Source organism: Canis lupus, chromosome 3 (genome assembly GCF_011100685.1).
Source record: "Canis lupus familiaris isolate Mischka breed German Shepherd chromosome 3, alternate assembly UU_Cfam_GSD_1.0, whole genome shotgun sequence".
Lineage (NCBI taxonomy): Eukaryota > Metazoa > Chordata > Mammalia > Carnivora > Canidae > Canis > Canis lupus.
In genome coordinates this window covers 40865972-40883883 of record NC_049224.1, presented here as the reverse complement: position 1 = coordinate 40883883, position 17912 = coordinate 40865972, and the positions used below count along the sequence as shown (strand labels likewise).

At 38.1% G+C, this 17912-nt stretch overlaps 1 protein-coding gene across 11 annotated transcripts in view; it reads right to left on the bottom strand.

Annotated features, from left to right (window-relative positions):
* Positions 1–17912, bottom strand: part of CERS3 (ceramide synthase 3) — a 123231-nt gene that overhangs the window by 59026 nt on the left and 46293 nt on the right. For all 11 annotated transcript variants that reach the window (XM_038532664.1, XM_038532665.1, XM_038532663.1 and 8 more), the window contains 4 exons: positions 15465–15582; positions 10847–10965; positions 4304–4361; positions 3284–3334 (listed from right to left, as the gene is read on the bottom strand). In XM_038532664.1, coding sequence (XP_038388592.1) covers positions 3284–3334; positions 4304–4361; positions 10847–10965; positions 15465–15582 — 346 coding nt within the window. The remainder of the gene's footprint in view (positions 1–3283; positions 3335–4303; positions 4362–10846; positions 10966–15464; positions 15583–17912) is intronic.

Here is a 17912-nt window from a genome sequence, read left to right as displayed (position 1 = left end):
GAAAACAGGATGCAAGTAGATACTTCATAAGCACTAGGTAAGAAACCTGAGCTATCTTGCTGATAAGAACAAAGTAGAGAATCAAGGTGCCCACTGCCAATAATATGAATGAGGGCACCAGAGACTTAAGCCATTCCCCTAGCCAGCCTAACAATGAACTAAAAATGCATGCATGAACTCACTTAACACCACATGGGGCAGAAAGAACTACTCAGCTGGGCCCAGTCCAATTTGTTAACCCAAATCATGAGCAAATAAATGGTTATTGTGTTAAGGCACTGCATTAGGGATGATTTGTTATGTATCAACAGATAACTGATATACATGAGTAGTTCAGAGTAAGTTGGAGGTAGAAGAATAAGATTGGAGTTTGGCCTACATAATGCCTAAATACCTTATGGTCTAACCGTCTTTAATTCTTTAATACTGAAGCTAACACATTAAAAGGAATAATTTTCTGGTCAACTGATCATCCTCTATAAGGCCATAAAATGATGAGACAGAGTTTTTGCTTTCTTCTATGTCAAACAACTATGTATGAGACTAACTCTCCTAGTGAGAACATCTAAAAAAGGATCTGAGTAAAATGCATAAAAATATCTCTGTGAAAGCATCAAAGAGCAATTAAGACATCCAGAACCTGTGAAGCTAAGATTTCAAAGAGAAAAATGCATTAAAAATGAATCCTTTATTTCTAGTGAATCCTTAATCCAAGAAGTTCTACAGACCCTAAGAGGGATAAATCCAAAGAAAACCACACCTGTGTATAGCATTAGTCAGCATTTGCCAATTTATAAACAGTATGGAGTCCAGAGACTAAGAAGTGGAAGAAATTAAATAGGATTTTTGGCAATCTCATGGTGCTAGGATGCAAACTGGTACTCAGGGCTAGCCAAAGAAAAAGAGTCCTGGTAAACACTGTGATCTTTTATTAAAACCACTAGGAAAACACCCTAGGAATATGAGTAAGTTGTAAATACATCTGCCCTAAAAAAGACTAGAATCCACGTTGAATCAGCTCAATCACATATAAAATGAAGGTGATCTGTTCCTACTCTAACTAATAGAAGTGAAAGTAAATCTTCTCAAGAGAAAGATAATATTATCCTGAACAACTATAATTTTTTAAATACAATATCTATTATTCAATCAAAAGTTATCAAGAATAAGGAGACAAGAATAAGACAATAGATGCATAGATGACGAAGACATTGGATTCATCAGAATTGGACTTTAAAATAACTTTAAGTACTTGGTTAAAATGTGGAAAATTTCAGTAGAGAACTGGAATCCGTTAAAAAAAAGAGCTAAATGAAAATTTGAGAAGTGACAAACATAGTAACTAAAATTTAGAACACAAAAGATGTATTTAACAGCAATTTAGACACTGCTGATAAAGGCACCAACAAACTAGAAGACATGAAAATAGAATATATCCAGATCTGTAAAGGCTCTGAGATTTTACCCCACTTGCAAGAGAGCTTGCCACAGTTTCATGGGTGCTGACTGAAGATATGAGACTCCTGGGTTAGAGATAAAGGATGCTGTATTATTTGCAGTAATAGTAGTTGTCAGACTATCAATATTTGGGACAGGTTTTCCATCTTTACTCATACAGGGGTAAGCAAAAAGGGTGAGCTGATATCTGCACATTCAATGAGTTGTATTACAAGAGAGAAACTCTGATCTAGGAAACCTGAATCTTTCATAACAGATAGTAATATGCCTACCCTTTGCTACAGAAGGAGACACTTCTATATTCCAAGGTTGTCTGCTATACAAATATCCTTTAAAAAGATAGTACAGAACAAAAGGCAGGCAGTGCTTCACTTCAAAAGACATGTAAAAATGCAAGAAATCCATGGAGAATTGGGAGATAATTCTAAAGCTCAGAGAAGCAAGAGAATGGAAGATATTAGAAAAAGCATAAGAGACATATGGGGCCTTAGTGTAAATGTCTAGCATATTAGCACATTTCATTAGTAATTGAAATTCCAGGAAGAGAAGAAAAGAAAGAGAGAAAGAAACAAAAGCAATGGCTGAGAATTTTCTAAAACTGACTGAAGATATCACGCCACAGATTTAAGAAGTTCTATGGCCCTTAGGCAGGATAAATTTAAAGAAAAACACATTTATGAATATCATCATAAAACTTAAAAGACAAAGACAAGATACTTAAATCAGAGAAAAAATATATTCTGTTCAAGGTAGCAAAAATAAGACTGACAACTGAATTCTTAAAGAAAGCAATAGCATCCAGAAGGCAAGGGAATGCCACTTTCAAAGTGCTAAAGGAAAATCACTGATGATCTAGAATTCTATACTCAACAAAAAATATCCTTTAAAAAATGAAAGCAAAGTGGTAACATTTCAGAAAAGCAAATCCCAAAGGACTTCTTCAGCCAGAAGGATAATCATCCCAGATGGAAGCATGGAAAAGCAAGATACAAGGTAGAAGATGGAGAGGGCAATTTGACTGATTTACAAAACAATAATAGCAATAATTTGTAGGGTTTTAAATATTTGAAGGAGGGGGATGCCTGAGTGACTCAGCAGTTGATCATCTGCCTTTGGCTCAGGTTATGACCCCAGGGTCCTGGGATCAAGTCCCCCATCAGGCTCTCTGTGGGAAGCCTACTTCTCCCTCTGCCTATGTTTCTGACTCTCTCTCTCTCTCTGTCTCTCTCTCTCTGTCTCTCATGAATAAATAAATAAAATCTTTTAAAAAATAAATATTTGAAGGAGGAACTAAGAGGAGAGTATATGAAGATTTCTATGAAGAATTCTAATGACTTTATAGTGAATGGAAAGAAGTAAGAGCACTAATTTTTATTAGACTCCGCACTAATTTTTATTAGACTCCAATAGTTCAAAAATACATATGGTAATCCCTAGGATAATTATTAAAAGAACAAAAGGATGCCTAAATGAGAAGCTAACATAAAGGAAGACACAGAATAATATGTTTTTAAAAACTTGACTGTCCCGCAGAAAAGTAAAAAGAGAGTACAATACAAGGAAATGCATCAGGTATTACAAATAGAAAATAAATAGTAAGATAGAAGGTTTAAACTCAAACATGTAATTGCATTAACTGTAAACAGACTAAAGTGCTAAAGACACAAGTGGTAGGTTAATAGGGAATAAGGATGCATAAGCTCTGGTGGAGAAAGAGCCAAAGGACTGCACAGATATGGACAGAGAGTAGGATTCAGTCCCACTCAGGGGACAATTTGAAGGCCCCACAGTGAAGTAAGGGAGGACTGTATCAAAGGGGACTTACCTGTCTGGGGTAGCCATTCCATACCTCCCAGAGGTCATATACCCAAGGTTTCTGAAGAAACAAGGAGCCAAGAGAGAAAAGATGAATTTATTGGAGTCAAAAGCTGGTTTCAACAGAAAACATAAGCTCTTCCTGATGTCACTGATGTGGCCACACACGCACAGTAAGACTGCTGCTCCTGCTATACTGCTCTCTCTCTGTGTAGGTATTTATATATGTTCTCATACAACATGCCTGTGATGCTCATGACTTCTAGTGGATCTGGGACCACACATGGTTGAAATTATTCAAACAAGTGAAACTTCTAATGATATGATTCCTGAACCAATCAGACTACTTTTCCTATAGCAATAAAAATATCTTAAGAGAAATCTTGAGAGAGTCTTGAGCAAAATCTCTAAAAGCTGGTTATCTTTTTTATTTCTGTGAACAACTTACTATGAAGTTTATACATCATGTAATGAGGTAATCATTTAGTAATTATTTAAACAGACAATGCAAAGGTAATATCATAGGGAAAAATTACTGATGAATGAGTCTTGATGGGTCTTGATGGAACAGGTGGTATTTCTTGATGGAACAGGTGTCTTGATGGAATCTTGATGGAACAGATAGTATTTCACATGGGACTGGATGGGATTTGGCAGGTGGAGATAGAGGTGGGAAGGGCAGAAAGGAAGACCTTTCTGGCAGGGGGCATAAGGTATGCTAAAATCCAAAAGTGAGGATGTACCAGGTATGTTCAGTGGATTGTCAGTAGTCAGGGTAGTTGGTACATGGGTGTTGTGAGAGGAAATAGGGAGAGACTAGGTTTCAAATCTTTGTTTGCAAATTCAATGCTTAACAAAGTTTTCAAAAGATAGACTGGGGAGTTATGACTTCTTTTAGGCATTAGTGTGATTTTGAAGGCATGGAAGTTGGTTAACTTATTGAGAATATTATTTCATAAGGAATTCACATGCAAAGATTTTTAAAATTAAAGCCAAATTCCAGTCAAAGAATATCAAAGAGACAACTTACATCATAAAGAAATACAATTCCAGCAACAGTAATCATTAAGTAAAATGCAAATCGCCAGCTGCCAAAAGAAAGAAAAATCTTGTAAAGGTGATTGACATCTGAAGAGAAATACATTTGGTATGACAGAGTTTGGAAAGAATGCACAGGAAAATCTAAATTGATATCCTGAGTCTGCCACTTGTTAGATGGCTGTAACTGTAGGGAAGTCACTTAACCTTGGAAAGCCTTAATTTTCTTCATCTATGAAATGGGAATGACAAAACTTACCTCAAAATGTAAAAAGAATTGAAGCTAGTTTGTGAAAAGTATTGATCATAGTGCCTGGTATGAAGCAAGCAAAATAAGCGGGTGCTATTACTACTACTGTTCATGTTATGCCTAGCACACAATAGACCAAGCTCCTGATACACAACAGACAGTGGTTTGACGTTAGTATTAATCAAGTCATTTCTTTTATCCCTATTTAGGTCCCAGTGAAAGGTTTCAAGTGGCCAGTTTAGTCTTGTCTCTGAAAAGGAGATTTTGAAAAAAAAAAAATCTTTTTCCCATGTATGGAGAAAGATCTATAGACTAAGAGACTTAAAAGACATACCAATCAACTGTACTGCATGGGTTTTATTAAGATCTTGATTCAAACAAACAAACTATAAAGAAAATTACAAGTTAATCAAGGAAATCTGAACATTTATTGAATATTTACTATTATTAAATTTTTTTAAATATTTCATTTATTTATTTTAGAGAGAGAGAGAGAAAGAGAGCTTGGGCACAAGTGAGGGAAGGAAGGTGCAAAGGAGGAGGGAGAGGGACAAGCAGACTCCATGCTGAGTGTGAAGCCCAACACCAGGCTTGATCTCATGACCCTGAGACCATGGCCTGAGCAGAAATCAAGAGTTGGCTTGCTTAATTGACTAAGCCACCCAGGTATCTGTTATTAAAATTTTTTTAAGGTATGATACTGGCTTTGCAATTTTGCTTAAAATAGAGTTCTTATCTCTTAGAGATACATACTAAAATATTTATAATAAATCATAAAATGTCTGATATTTGTGTCAAAAGTAATTTCTATAATACTTGGATGAAGGTAGTCAAAAGGAACACACTTTCAGTTAGTTATAAGATAAATAAGTACGGGGGATGTGATGGGTACATAACACACAGAGTTCATCATACCAGTTTTTCTACTTTTGCATATGTTTATAACTTTGCAAAGTAAAGTTTCAAAAACTACTGCTATTTTATTTCATGATTGCTGAAGCAACAATAATATTCAACATAATATTTGTTGGGGCACCTGGGTGGCTCAGTTGGTTAAGCATCTGCCTTCAGCTCAGGTCATGATCTCAGGGTCCTGGAGTTCAACCCCAAGTCTGGCTTTCTGCTCAGTGGGGAGTCTGCTTCCCTCTCCCCCCTGATCATACTTTCTCAAATAAACAAAATCTTAAAATAATAATAATGATAAAAATAATAAGACTATTTGTTCCTCATTCTTGTAATTATGCCTTGGAGCGGTTTCCTCAACATGCCTGTAAGCTAAGTAAGAAAGAGGAAGGCAGACACATGCCCATTTTGTAGATGAAAAATCAGGCTCATTAAATGCAAGACCATTTCCCCAGCTCACACAGCTAAGCAGTAACGTAGCTGAGGCTGAAGTACAAGTCTCTGGACTTTGAATCGAGTGGTGCTTCCTGAACATTATCATTGTGTATAGGCTTAAGACAGTCTTTCTTCATGGCTTGTTTTGATAGAGAAAAAAATAGGGTTCCAGTATTCAGAAATTTGAATCATAAAAATACTCCAAGAGCATTTTATGAAATGAGCCAGTTGAGACCTGTCCATATTTGTTACTTTTTTGGCCTGTCCAGTGAAGGCCCATTCTTAGTACAGAGAGCATTTCCTTGGCTCCCTGGTTTATTGTGGCCAAACAAGAAACAGAAAAAGTAGGATCAGACCTGCCAGCCACAAAGGAAACCATAAGTCTAGGTGGCACACCTCAAATTGTTTCTCCAACATTTACTGACTTCTTGACTCTGTGCTAGGCACTGTGCTAAGCCCATGTGTGTTATCACATGTTTATCTTCACAACAAGTTTGTGGACAAGGAACTATAATTTGCCCCTCTTTATGGGTGAAAGGTGGATAAGGTGGCTACCACTAAGGGACGCAGAGGTTGGGAGAGATCACATAACTTCCCTGAGGCTGTGCAGAGGCCATCAGATGCAAGTGCAAAACCCACGTGTCACATTTTCCTGGACTGATCCTGTAAGGTTTCATTACACTATCCTAGGGATTCTCAAAGTGTGTGCCAGAGATTCTTGGCATGAAAATATTTTCATAATATGACTACCTTGTTATTGTCATTTTCACTCATCCCCTCACAAGCAAACAGTGATTTCCAGAGGCTCCGTGACAGGAGACACTATCATTGCTCTGAGAGCTGATACAATGTGTGCTTGGGTAGTCTTATGTTTTATGAATGTCTCAACCTTCATTTCTAATATTAGTAGGCATAACACACATAAGCAAATGCTCTTTGGGGTCTTCCATAGTTTTTAAGAGGACAAAAGGGTTCTAAAACCAAAAAGTTTAAGAACTGCTGCACTTCACTAATTATAAAATGAATATTAAAATATTTGCCGATGCTGTTTTACATGTTTCAAATGAAAAAGGTAATAAAACTCCCCCTTTTTTTCCCAGGAAAATCTGAAATAAACATCATTGTAAGGGGAAAAAAATATCTTGGAAAAAAGAAAAATCCAGAAATTAATTGGTTAGGCCCGGATGGCAAGTGCAATCAGCGGGGGAATGGGCAAAATAAATTTGGGCGATGGAGGCAGAAGTTTACAAGGCTGGTGATGGGGCTTAAGAGGGGGCAAGGCCCAATGGAGCAGGCAGGGATCAGCCTCAGGGTCAGCTAAGGCAAGATGGCAGACATCCAGCCAGAGGAGCGCTCTCCCCCCCCAGGGCTGGGGGAGCTCCCCAATGATCTACATTGGGTACTTGGAAATTACCTAGGATTTTCATAATAAACTTCTTGCTGATAAATGGAAATGCTTATTTTAAAAAGAAAAGTGGTCAGCTAATATGAAGTTTACTTTAAAAATAAAGGAAGCACTGTGGATTAAAATCCTGCATTCTATGGAACAGGGGTCATCATTTTAAAAAGTAACTAAGTACAACAGCCAAGATTTGGAAGCAACCTAGTGCCAATTGACAGATGAATAAAGAAGCTGCAGTATATATATGTGTGTACACACACACACACACACACTCACACGCAATGGAATACAAGTTGGCTATAAAAAAGAATGAAATCTTGCCATTTGTGACAACATGGATAGAGCTAGAGGGTATTGTGCTAAGTGAAATAAATCAAACAGAGAAAGACAAATACCATATGATTTCACTTACATGTAGGATCTAAAAAAGAAAGCAAATGAAGAAATAAAATAAAATAGAAACAGACTCACAGATACAGAGAACAATCTGGTGCCAGAGAGCAGAAGGTAAGGGAATGGCAAAACAAGGAAAGGAGATTCAAAGGTGCAAACTACCAGTTATTAAGTGTATAAAACTTGGGGATGTGGGAAGCCTGGGTGGCTCAGTGGTTGAGCATTTGCCTTCAGCTCAGGTCATGATCCTGGGGTCCTGGGATTGAGTCCCACAATGGATTCCCCGCAGGGAGCCTACTTCTTCTGCTGCCTATGTCTCTGCCTCTCTGTGTGTGTGTGTGTGTCCCTCGTGAATAAATAAATAAAATCTTTAAAAAACAAAACAAAACTTGGGGATGCAGTGTACAGTACAGGGAATATAGTTAATAATATTGTAACAACTTTATATGGTGGCAGATAGTTGTTAGATTTGTTGTTGTGATCACTTTGGAATGTATATAAATGTCAAATCACTATGTTGTACAGCTGAAACTAGTCTAATATTATATGTCAACTGTATTTCAATTTTAAAAAAGGAAGTAACCACGAAAAAAATGCAGTAAACTTAAGGTGTTTCTCCTTACACCATAGAGGAGTTTCTGCTTGTTGGAGAGTAATCTGTAGAAGCTCAGTATTGGGAAATAAGTTTGCTGAAATTTCCCAAATGCCTGGGGATAGGTATCTTACTAGGATTCCCAAGGCACATCTCATTGCTGGAGAAAAAAGTGCCGTCCCTATACAATTAAATAACTTGGTGTTTTGCTTTAGTCTATTTATTTAGTCTGCAATAACTTAATGGTGTTCTGACTTTGAGGAAATTTGTGATATCTCTAAAGAAGAAGGTAAAGCTGACATTTTATTTGTTGGCCTCCTCCTATTTCCTGAATACACTGTATGATTTCCTGCTTTGTGTCTTTGCCTTACTTGAAACATGCTACCCTAAAATCCTGATTTATTTTCTCATGGAAATCCCAACCCATTCCCCAAGGTCCATGTTCCCACTCCCACCTCTAGGTCTGACTTCCTCTAAAAAGCCTTTCTCTAACGTACCCAGTCCTACTGATGCTATCTCCTCTGAATGCTCACAATGCATCGATACATGACTATGGACTACAGATGTGCAGCCTCATGTGTCATTGGGTGGAATCACTGGATGGATGTTGTGGTTTCCAGTCTTGTCTCCCTGATTAGCTGTTTGAGGGTAGCGACCAGGCCTTCCACTTTTACTTCCTTCTTAAAATCTAGAACTCTACCCAATGTAGGATAGTGCCATGTACAGAGAAGATAGTTAACATAACCTCCTGCATTGCTTGACTGATTGATGGTTGGCAACTTGAAGTTCCCTTCCCTGGCCTGAATTCTGAAGCTGACTGTCAGTGGACTCACTGACAGCCAGATTCTCAAATGGTAGGCCTTGTTGACCCAAACAGTTAATTGATGTAGGGGATTTCTGCTTGCTAAGAGGTAAGGATTAGGTGTCAAGGGTCAGTACCATGGAGCAGAAAGAGAAACAGAAAAAGAGTCAGGGGACATGAATCCAACAGCTCTGCCAACAGCTAGGTGACCTTGAACAAGTTCCTTTAAGAAGACTGACCTGTAGTTTCTCATTTCATTCTTTTCCCTTCAGTTTCACTGAGATTTAATTGACATGTAGCGCTGTGTAAGTTGAATAGTTTTTCATTTCTTACACAGGGCTAGCTCTGCCTTCCTTGACTATCTCAAAGCACTGGTAGGAGGATCAAACATTATTTATAAGCTGTAAGGCACTATAATGTATAAGAAATTACCAGAGACTTTCATGGGAGCATGATCCAGCTCAAAAGTAGAGAATTAGTCTCTGCCTGGGGACTTAAGATAAGAATAATTTGCTAGAAAAAAATAAATGAATGATAGAAGGAGAACCGGAGAATGTATTATGAGACCAGTGCCACTTTATAGTGTTTTGTGGTGACGGTTTAAAGAGATTCACTCATGCCAAGCTGACATTAGTGACAACAATATTAACCAATCTCTCAAGAGCTAAAACTCAGAAAGAAGCCAATTAGAAAACAAACCAAGCCATTCATTCTGAGCTTCTAATGGAAGCCTGTGATGAGAAATGATTGTTTCAAGATACCTTGAAGACTTGGGTCTGTGCCCTAAACATCATGAGCATCACAGGATCCCAGTACTCACGAATGTACAGGTAAACTGAAGGAAGCCATTAAAGCTAAGCCTCATACTCTATTTATTTGAGAGTCTTATATCAGCTCTCTATTCACTTCACCATCAAAACAAAAAATATCTGGTGAAAGTCACCAGGCAATGTGAGGACCATAAGAAACAGGCAGAAAGAAGGGATGCTATTGTGTGTATGATGTGGCATCAAACACAACCCAATGAGCGGGCACTTGTCTGGATGTAAAGAAGAAAAAAAGTAAGAGTGATGACCTAATCCACCTTTTTCACACAAGTGTCAATTTCTGCCACCCAGGAGTGACCCAAAGTACAACAAAATTCTACAGGAGGGGGAAAAAAACCCCACAGAGCTCAAATGATACCAAAATTAAGTGCAATGCAGCCTCACTGCCCTCAGAGTGTATTCAAAGTAGCCAGCTCTGGCAAAAATCCTGCTTGCTGCCCTAGCAGGTACTGACACCCCTGCTAAGTCAAACCAACCAGGAAACCCAGAGGAACCGGTGGTGTAGTCCACAGGCAAGGGATGGGGAGTGGAAGGGGGACTGAGTCAAGAGGGACAGAACAGACACCTTCTTATTCTCTGCTCTTATAATGTGAGATAATAATTGGAATGTGATTGGAAACAGTTGATCAAGTCTTATGATTTAGGGCCAACCTCTACGCTCAAAAAATAAACACCAGTTAAGACATTTGTATTTTTTTCCTGGACTTCAAGATAAGTACATGAGATCTCCTATTCATCTTAGAGAGTTCATACTTTGCCTCATTTCATATGAAGGAAACTGAAGTAGAGAAAGTAGATGGGTGACTAGCCTAAAAGTGACAAAGCTGGGTTCCAACCCTTCTTTGGCTCCACTTTCAGGGTTCTTTCTGAGATGACCATTCTGCTCCATATAAAACTGCAGCATTTCAAAAGTTCTTACTGTCCTTCTTACCAAGCTTCCTGGAATTTCTTCATCCTGCAAGGCTTCTCTTGATTCCGTCGACTCCGGAACCATCGTTCTACCTGGCGCTCTGTCAAGTTACACTTCTTTGCCAGTCCATAAATATCAGTCTGAAAAGGGATAAAACGAATGAAAGGGTGATAAAGAGCAGTCAGATTGGCAGGTAGTCAAGAAAATGTGATTGGGTTATAAGAGCTTGTGCATTGGAGAGGAGAGACATTCTATGTTAGAGCTTGAGCCAGGGAATTTACCTCTTTTGCTTATGTAATCACACACATAGATATACACACCAAAAAAAAAAATTCCCAGTAACTCTAAGTTACTAAGAAATATCAATACTCTATAATTTGGCAGCAACCCATACACTCTAGCTGCAGACGTGAGCTCACTCATTCAGCGAAGTTTTATCTAGGCTTCCTAGGTGCCAGGTAGAATAGTACAGTTGAAGATGTTGATCAGATCCAACTTCCTCATTTCTCCTATGAGGAAACTGGGACACCAAGAGTTTTAGTAAGTTGTCCAAGACCTAAAATTAATAAAGTGAAGACAAGAACTTAGGCTAGCGCACTTTCTGTTCTTTCACACAATCTTTGTGATGGCTCCAAAAGATAAGACAGGAAAAACTCAAACAGGTGTTGGCCATCCCTTTCACGTATCATCAGATGTAGAGCTTATTTCAAACTAATCCAAAATAATTCTAATCATAAAAACATAAAGATAATAGAATATACTAATGATGATTGCTTCTCTTTGGGAAGCAGAACTCATTTTTAAATTTGGAAATAATATGGATTAGCTCAAAGGTCATAAATTCTGGAAGTTCTCCTAGGGCAAGACTAAAAAACACACATGATTGAGTGGATCAGGTCTGGTTCACAGTGGGATTTTAAGTCATATTCTTTTGCACTGGCAGGTTTTATATGCTAAACCTGCAGTGTTTTCAACTGACACAAAGAAATAAGCTCTGTAATTTTTTGGAAATATCTGCCCTCTTGGTCTTTCATTTTCCAACACAAGTTCAAGACATACTTTCATTTCCTCTTTACTAGAAAAATACAGTTGCATCAAACTGACCTTCAGTTTCAGTGTTGAGGAGACCAGAAGAAAACAGCAAAGCACCTGCCCTACTCCAAAGGTATAGCTAGCTGTGAGCCAGCTCTGGCTGATGGCTCCCAGACTGAAAGTGTACATCAAGAATTTTGACATGAAATCACTAGCATTTTTAAATGTTTACTAATGCTTCAAAATAAATTTAAACCAATCATGGACCAACATACCAAGGGCTGAACAAAGCCTGCCTGATGGCTGGACACCCAAAGCCTGGGAGCAGTCATCCAGTTTCTATTGTGTTATTGTGTATAGTTCAGGCACACATAATTGTTCAGGTGCACAAGGTTGACAGTAGATAAAATCCATAAAGAAGATCTCACACTGATGACTGGACAAGGACTAATTGCAGTTTCTATATACCTGCTAAATTGCTACCTGTTACTTGATCTGCAAGAAGGAAAGCAAAACAAAACAAAAACAGGATATAGCCAATATTATACTCTGTTTCCCTGTAAACTGCCCTAATACCTATGCTTTTACAGGCCAAGTGTTTTCCTGCTGTTGTTTTGTTTCTGTGCTCTTCTGGAGACTGAACTGGCATCATTTATTTTTTTTTTAATTTTTATTTATTTATGATAGTCACACAGAGAGAGAGAGAGAGAGAGAGAGAGGCAGAGACATAGGCAGAGGGAGAAGCAGGCTCCATGCACCGGGAGCCCGATGTGGGATTCGATCCTGGGTCTCCAGGATCGCGCCCTGGGCCAAAGGCAGGCGCTAAACCACTGCGCCACCCAGGGATCCCCTGGCAATCATTTATTGGTGCCTACTTCTTGCAAGCATTGTGCTAAGTCATTGAGGATCTAAATGAATAACACTGATATGGGCTGCCCCTTCACAGGGTGAAGTGTGTCTGGTGAGGAAGTAAGAAAATAAAACAAAGAATTCTAATAAGACACTATGAATGCTAAGAGAGGGTAAGATTAGGATACCATGGGACCTAATTCTGTGTAGGCACCTCCTGGAAGTAACGCATGTGCTGGACCCTGAAAAAAACACCTTGAGAAGGAGGGGATAGAGAAGGGAAGCACCCTGGCAGAGGGACTGGCGCGTGAGGTCATCTGGAGATGAGAGCATGGGTGAGCAAGGAACAGCAGAGGAACAGAAGTCTGGCAGGGTAGAAATATATGAAGAGGAGGGGAGGAAAGTTATGGCTAGGCTCACATCAAGGTGGGGGGGCTCTGTCTGGGATTTATCTTGGGGGTGACAGGGCATTTGCACTGTTAAAATCCCTTTCCAGAAGTATGCACAGAATGGAGGAGCAGGAGTACGTCTGGAGGTGAACACAGTATTCACTTCGCCCTTGCGTCCAAGCTCTGTGTTCACGCAGCGAGGACCTTGTACTAGACAACTCTGGAGGTCTGGATTCACTAATCCACACAGCTCATCATACTCCCTTGTGGGAAGTAATTCAATTTTATTATTCCATCACTTCTATAGATATCTGCTTAATACTTGTGTCTAGGAATAGCACTCGAACATGATTTGAAGCAATTTATTTTCTGTTTTGGAGCACAGATGAATCTGGTTGAAAGTCAGTCTTGACAATACTGGCTACATACACTACAATATCCTTGGGACAGAAATTCTCGTGCAAACTCAAGTTTCTGGAAATAATTCCTTCTTGATACATAAAACAAGCGTTTATTGAACACCTACAATGCACATAAAATTGTGCAAGATGTTATGTTAGTACTACTTTAACTGTCACATGGCTCTTTTCTCTCTAGAGCAGGGAAACTTGATAAAGAACAAATTTTCTAATTTTAAATTTCCTAAAAAGCTGACCTTTTGCTAAAGCTTTTGCTATAGCAAACATATCAAGTAATTGATAGCATAGCACTATTCTTTATGTTTTATACAAGGAATTATCCATCTGAGTTATTCTCAGAAAGAGAGAAAAATAATAAGGACTCCCTGAAAGAGCCCAAATTTTTCACAAGCATAGCTAAATAGTTGCCCTTTTGAAAAATGTGAAATGATGCTTGGGCATTATTATCACCAGTGGTAGCAGTAGTACTGAAATGAACAACTGCAGTCAGAGCACGTGGAAATAAAGAACATGTGAAAATAGCTTGTTAGGCTGTCCTCATTTCAGGAAAAAAGAAGAAGTCCAGTACAGAAGCTAAGGGTAGAGCAAGTTACAGACAGTGCTGGCTAGCTGCAAACAATTCTGGACATGATCCCTCATACTATGTGGTCAGACTTGCATATGCCTCCTTTGGGCAGGGAGCCCACCAGACAAATAATAGAAACAGTCCTATCGGGTCACCTGGGTGGCTCAGTGGTTGAGCGTCTGTCTTCGGCTCAGGGAAGGATCCTGGGGTCCTAGGATTGAGTCCCGCATCAGGCTTCCCACAGGGAGCCTGCTTTTCCCTCTGCCTGTCTCTGCCTCTTTCTCTTTGTGTCTCTCATCAGTCAATAAATAAAATCTTAAAAAAAAAAAAAGAAACAGTCCTATAAAAAAGGCAACCAAATTCAGCAAATAAAGTTTAGCACCCTTTAAAAAAATCTATCTATCCTAAACTGTGCTAGGATATACTCTTGACTTTTAAAATTATCAGTGATCACAGTCTGTATTCATCATAGGGGGTGTGCCACTTTGGGGTCAGTTTTTATTTCATCTCTCATTTTTAACTGTGGTGGAAATGAAACTGGACCTGCCTCGCTACCTTTTCTACAACTATTAGATTGAGACCTTTTTTGGGTGCACTGCAACATTTCATGAACTGCATCTTGTATTGTGAAAAAAATTCTGACTTTCCTGGGGAGTGAGCAGGAGCACAGCACATTTCTAAACGTGTGGAGGCTCTGGATTTAAAAAAGTGTCCTACTGGGATCCCTGGTGGCGCAGTGGTTTGGCGCCTGCCTTTGGCCCAGGGCGCGATCCTGGAGACCTGGGATCGAATCCCACATCCGGCTCCCGGTGCATGGAGCCTGCTTCTCCCTCTGCCTGTGTCTCTGCCTCTCTCTCTCTCTCTCTCTCTCTCTGTGTGACTATCATAAATAAATTAAAAAAAAAAGTGTCCTACTCATGACAGACACTCCAATGAACACTTTCTTATTGTGTGTAATATATATCGATGGTGCCACAATCATCAGAAGTGTCAGATATGGGCTACTCTGCCTTAACAGTGGTCTTTTGTGATTAGGATACTTTGTATATACACTATTATCCAAAAATGTAATTTTGATCTTTATACCCAAATTATGGCATTGATTATTAGTGTTAAACACTCTAGTTAAACACAATAGTTCAACTGTGAATACTGGTTATCTTATAATATTTCTGTGTCATTTTATACTATGCTTGGAATGCTGTCAATAGAGGGAAAAACCTGTCAATAGAGGGAAAAAAATCCAAATGAGTCAAATCATTTGATGCTCAACTAGAACAGATATCTTGTACAGATGAGGTAACACACTGGTGACTGGAACATTAAGAAAGGAGGTTTTTTTTTTTTTTCTTTTTAAAATCCGAAACCAAAGAACTTGCACTTACGTGAGATGGTTGTCTTGTGGAATGTTTGAAAAAAGTCTCTAAGACAGTATTTGGTGTAATCTTCTTTCGAATTTCCTCTTTAATGCCAAATGTTTTTGCTAGAGGCGTAGCAATAAATCTACAAAATATGAAAGAAAGTCCAAAATCTAAGAATGAACCCACAATGACACCAGAAAACTCAAGCCATAATTTTAGATTCCAAATGAAGAATCAGCCACGGGGTCATATTGTCCTTGGGCGACCTACAGCCAAGTCTGCCTTGCAAAGAAGTTCAAGAAAAGCAAATTTTGAGACTCTTTAGGCAAGAAATAACTTAAAAAAAATAAAATACTTGCACCATTCTAAAATCCACTTTAGGTAAATCCAAATACATTTATATTTGAGATTCAGGAATTGGAATAAACCATTCCAACTAGAGTTTTAAGTCTCCTACAGATTAAAATGAATAATTTTGTTATTGAAAGTTTTACTTTGTGATATTATCTTAAAGAATTACTACTATATTCCTATTTGAAATTCTAACTTATTGAAAAAAATGTCATGACTCTTGGATAAATATCTAGGAGTGGGATTGATGGGTGGTGTGACAAGTACATATTTAACTTTATAAGAAACTGGCAAACTGTTTTTCCAGGTGGTAGCAGCACTTTGCACTCCTGTCAGTAATGTGCCAGAGTTCCAGTTGCTTCATATCCCCCACCGACACTTGGTATTACCAGTCCTTTTAATCTCAGCAATTCCCCTGGTTGCATGGGTTTTCATTGATTTTTCACTCTAATCTTTATTCTTTCCGAACTTCTACTTGCTATAAGTTTAGTTTGCTCTTTTTTCTAGTTTCTTCAGGTAGAGATTTATTGATTTGAGGTCCTTCTTTTTTAATATAGGTTTTTGCATCTATAAATTTTCTTCTGAGCACTATTTTGCTGCATCTTATAAGTTTTGATATTGTGCATTCTTCGTGATTCATCTCAAAGTATTTTCTAATTTATCATGATTCCTCCTCTAACCCATTGGTTATTTAGAAGTATGCTGTTCAATTGCCACATATCTGCTAATTTCCCAATTTCCATCTGTTACTGACTTCTAATTTCATTTCATTATGATTGGAAAACACACTTGGTGTGATTTCCATTTCTTTATGCTCATTGAGACTTGTTTTACAGCCTAACATATGGTCTATCCTGGAGAACGTTCCTGTGCATATGGGAAGAATGTGTCTTCTGTTGTTATTCGGTGCCATGTTCTACAGATGTCTGTTAGGTCTACTTGGTTTACAGTGCTGATCAAGTCTTCTATTTCCTTATTAATCTCCCTCCTAACTCTATCCATTATTAAAAGTGAGATATTCACATCTGCAACTATTTGTTGTCTATTTCTCTCTTCAATTCTATTAGCTTTTGCTTCATCCATTTCGGAGCTTTGTTGTTAGGTACATATATGCTTAGAATTATTAAATCATCTCAATATATTTATCCTTTTATTATTATAAAATGTTCTCATCTCCAGTAACAGTTTAAAAGTTTATGAAAGTCTAAATTGTCTGATATTAGTATAGCCACTCCAGGCTCTCTGTTGGTTACTGTTTGCATGGTACATATTTTTCTATACTTTTACTTTCAACGTATTTATGTCCTTGAACCTCAAGTGTATTTCATATAGAAAGCATATAGTTGAAAAAAAGAAAAAGAAAGCATATAGTTGGATCATGTATTTCTTTAACACACACATATATATATAATTTATTTATTTAAGAGAGAGAGAGAGCATGGGGAGGAGCAGAAGGAGAGGGACAAGAAGACTCTGCTAAGCATGGAGACTGACATGGGGCTTGATCTCACAACCTTGAGATCTTGATCTGAGCCAAAGTCAAGAGTCAGATGCTTAACTGACTAAGCCACCCTGGCATCCCAGATCATATATTTCTATCCATGTCTCCTGTCTATGCTTTTTAGTTGGAGTATTTAATCTACTTACATTAATGCAAATTAGATTTAATTACTGATAAAACGGGATTTATGTTTGGGATTTTGTTATTTGTTTTCTATATATCTTGTCACTGTTATTTCTCTATTCTTCCTTAAGTTATATTTTTTGTGTTCAATGGGTTTTTTCTAGTGTACTTTTAAAATTCCCTTTCTTAAAGTATTCTTCTTTTATTTTTTTAAATATTTATTTATTTATTATAGAGAGACAGAGAGTGCAAGTGGGAGGAGGGGCAGATGGAGAGGAAGAAAGAGAATCTCAAGCAGATTTCCCACTGAGTGTGGAGCCTGACTCGAGGCTTGATCTCACGACTCTGAGATCATTACCTGAGCCAAAATCAAGAGTTGGATGCTCAACTGACTGAGCCACTAAGGCACCCCAAAATATTCTTTTAAAATTATTTTCTTAGTGGTTAATCTGGGGATTACAATTAACATCTTCATTTATAACATTCTAGTTCAGATT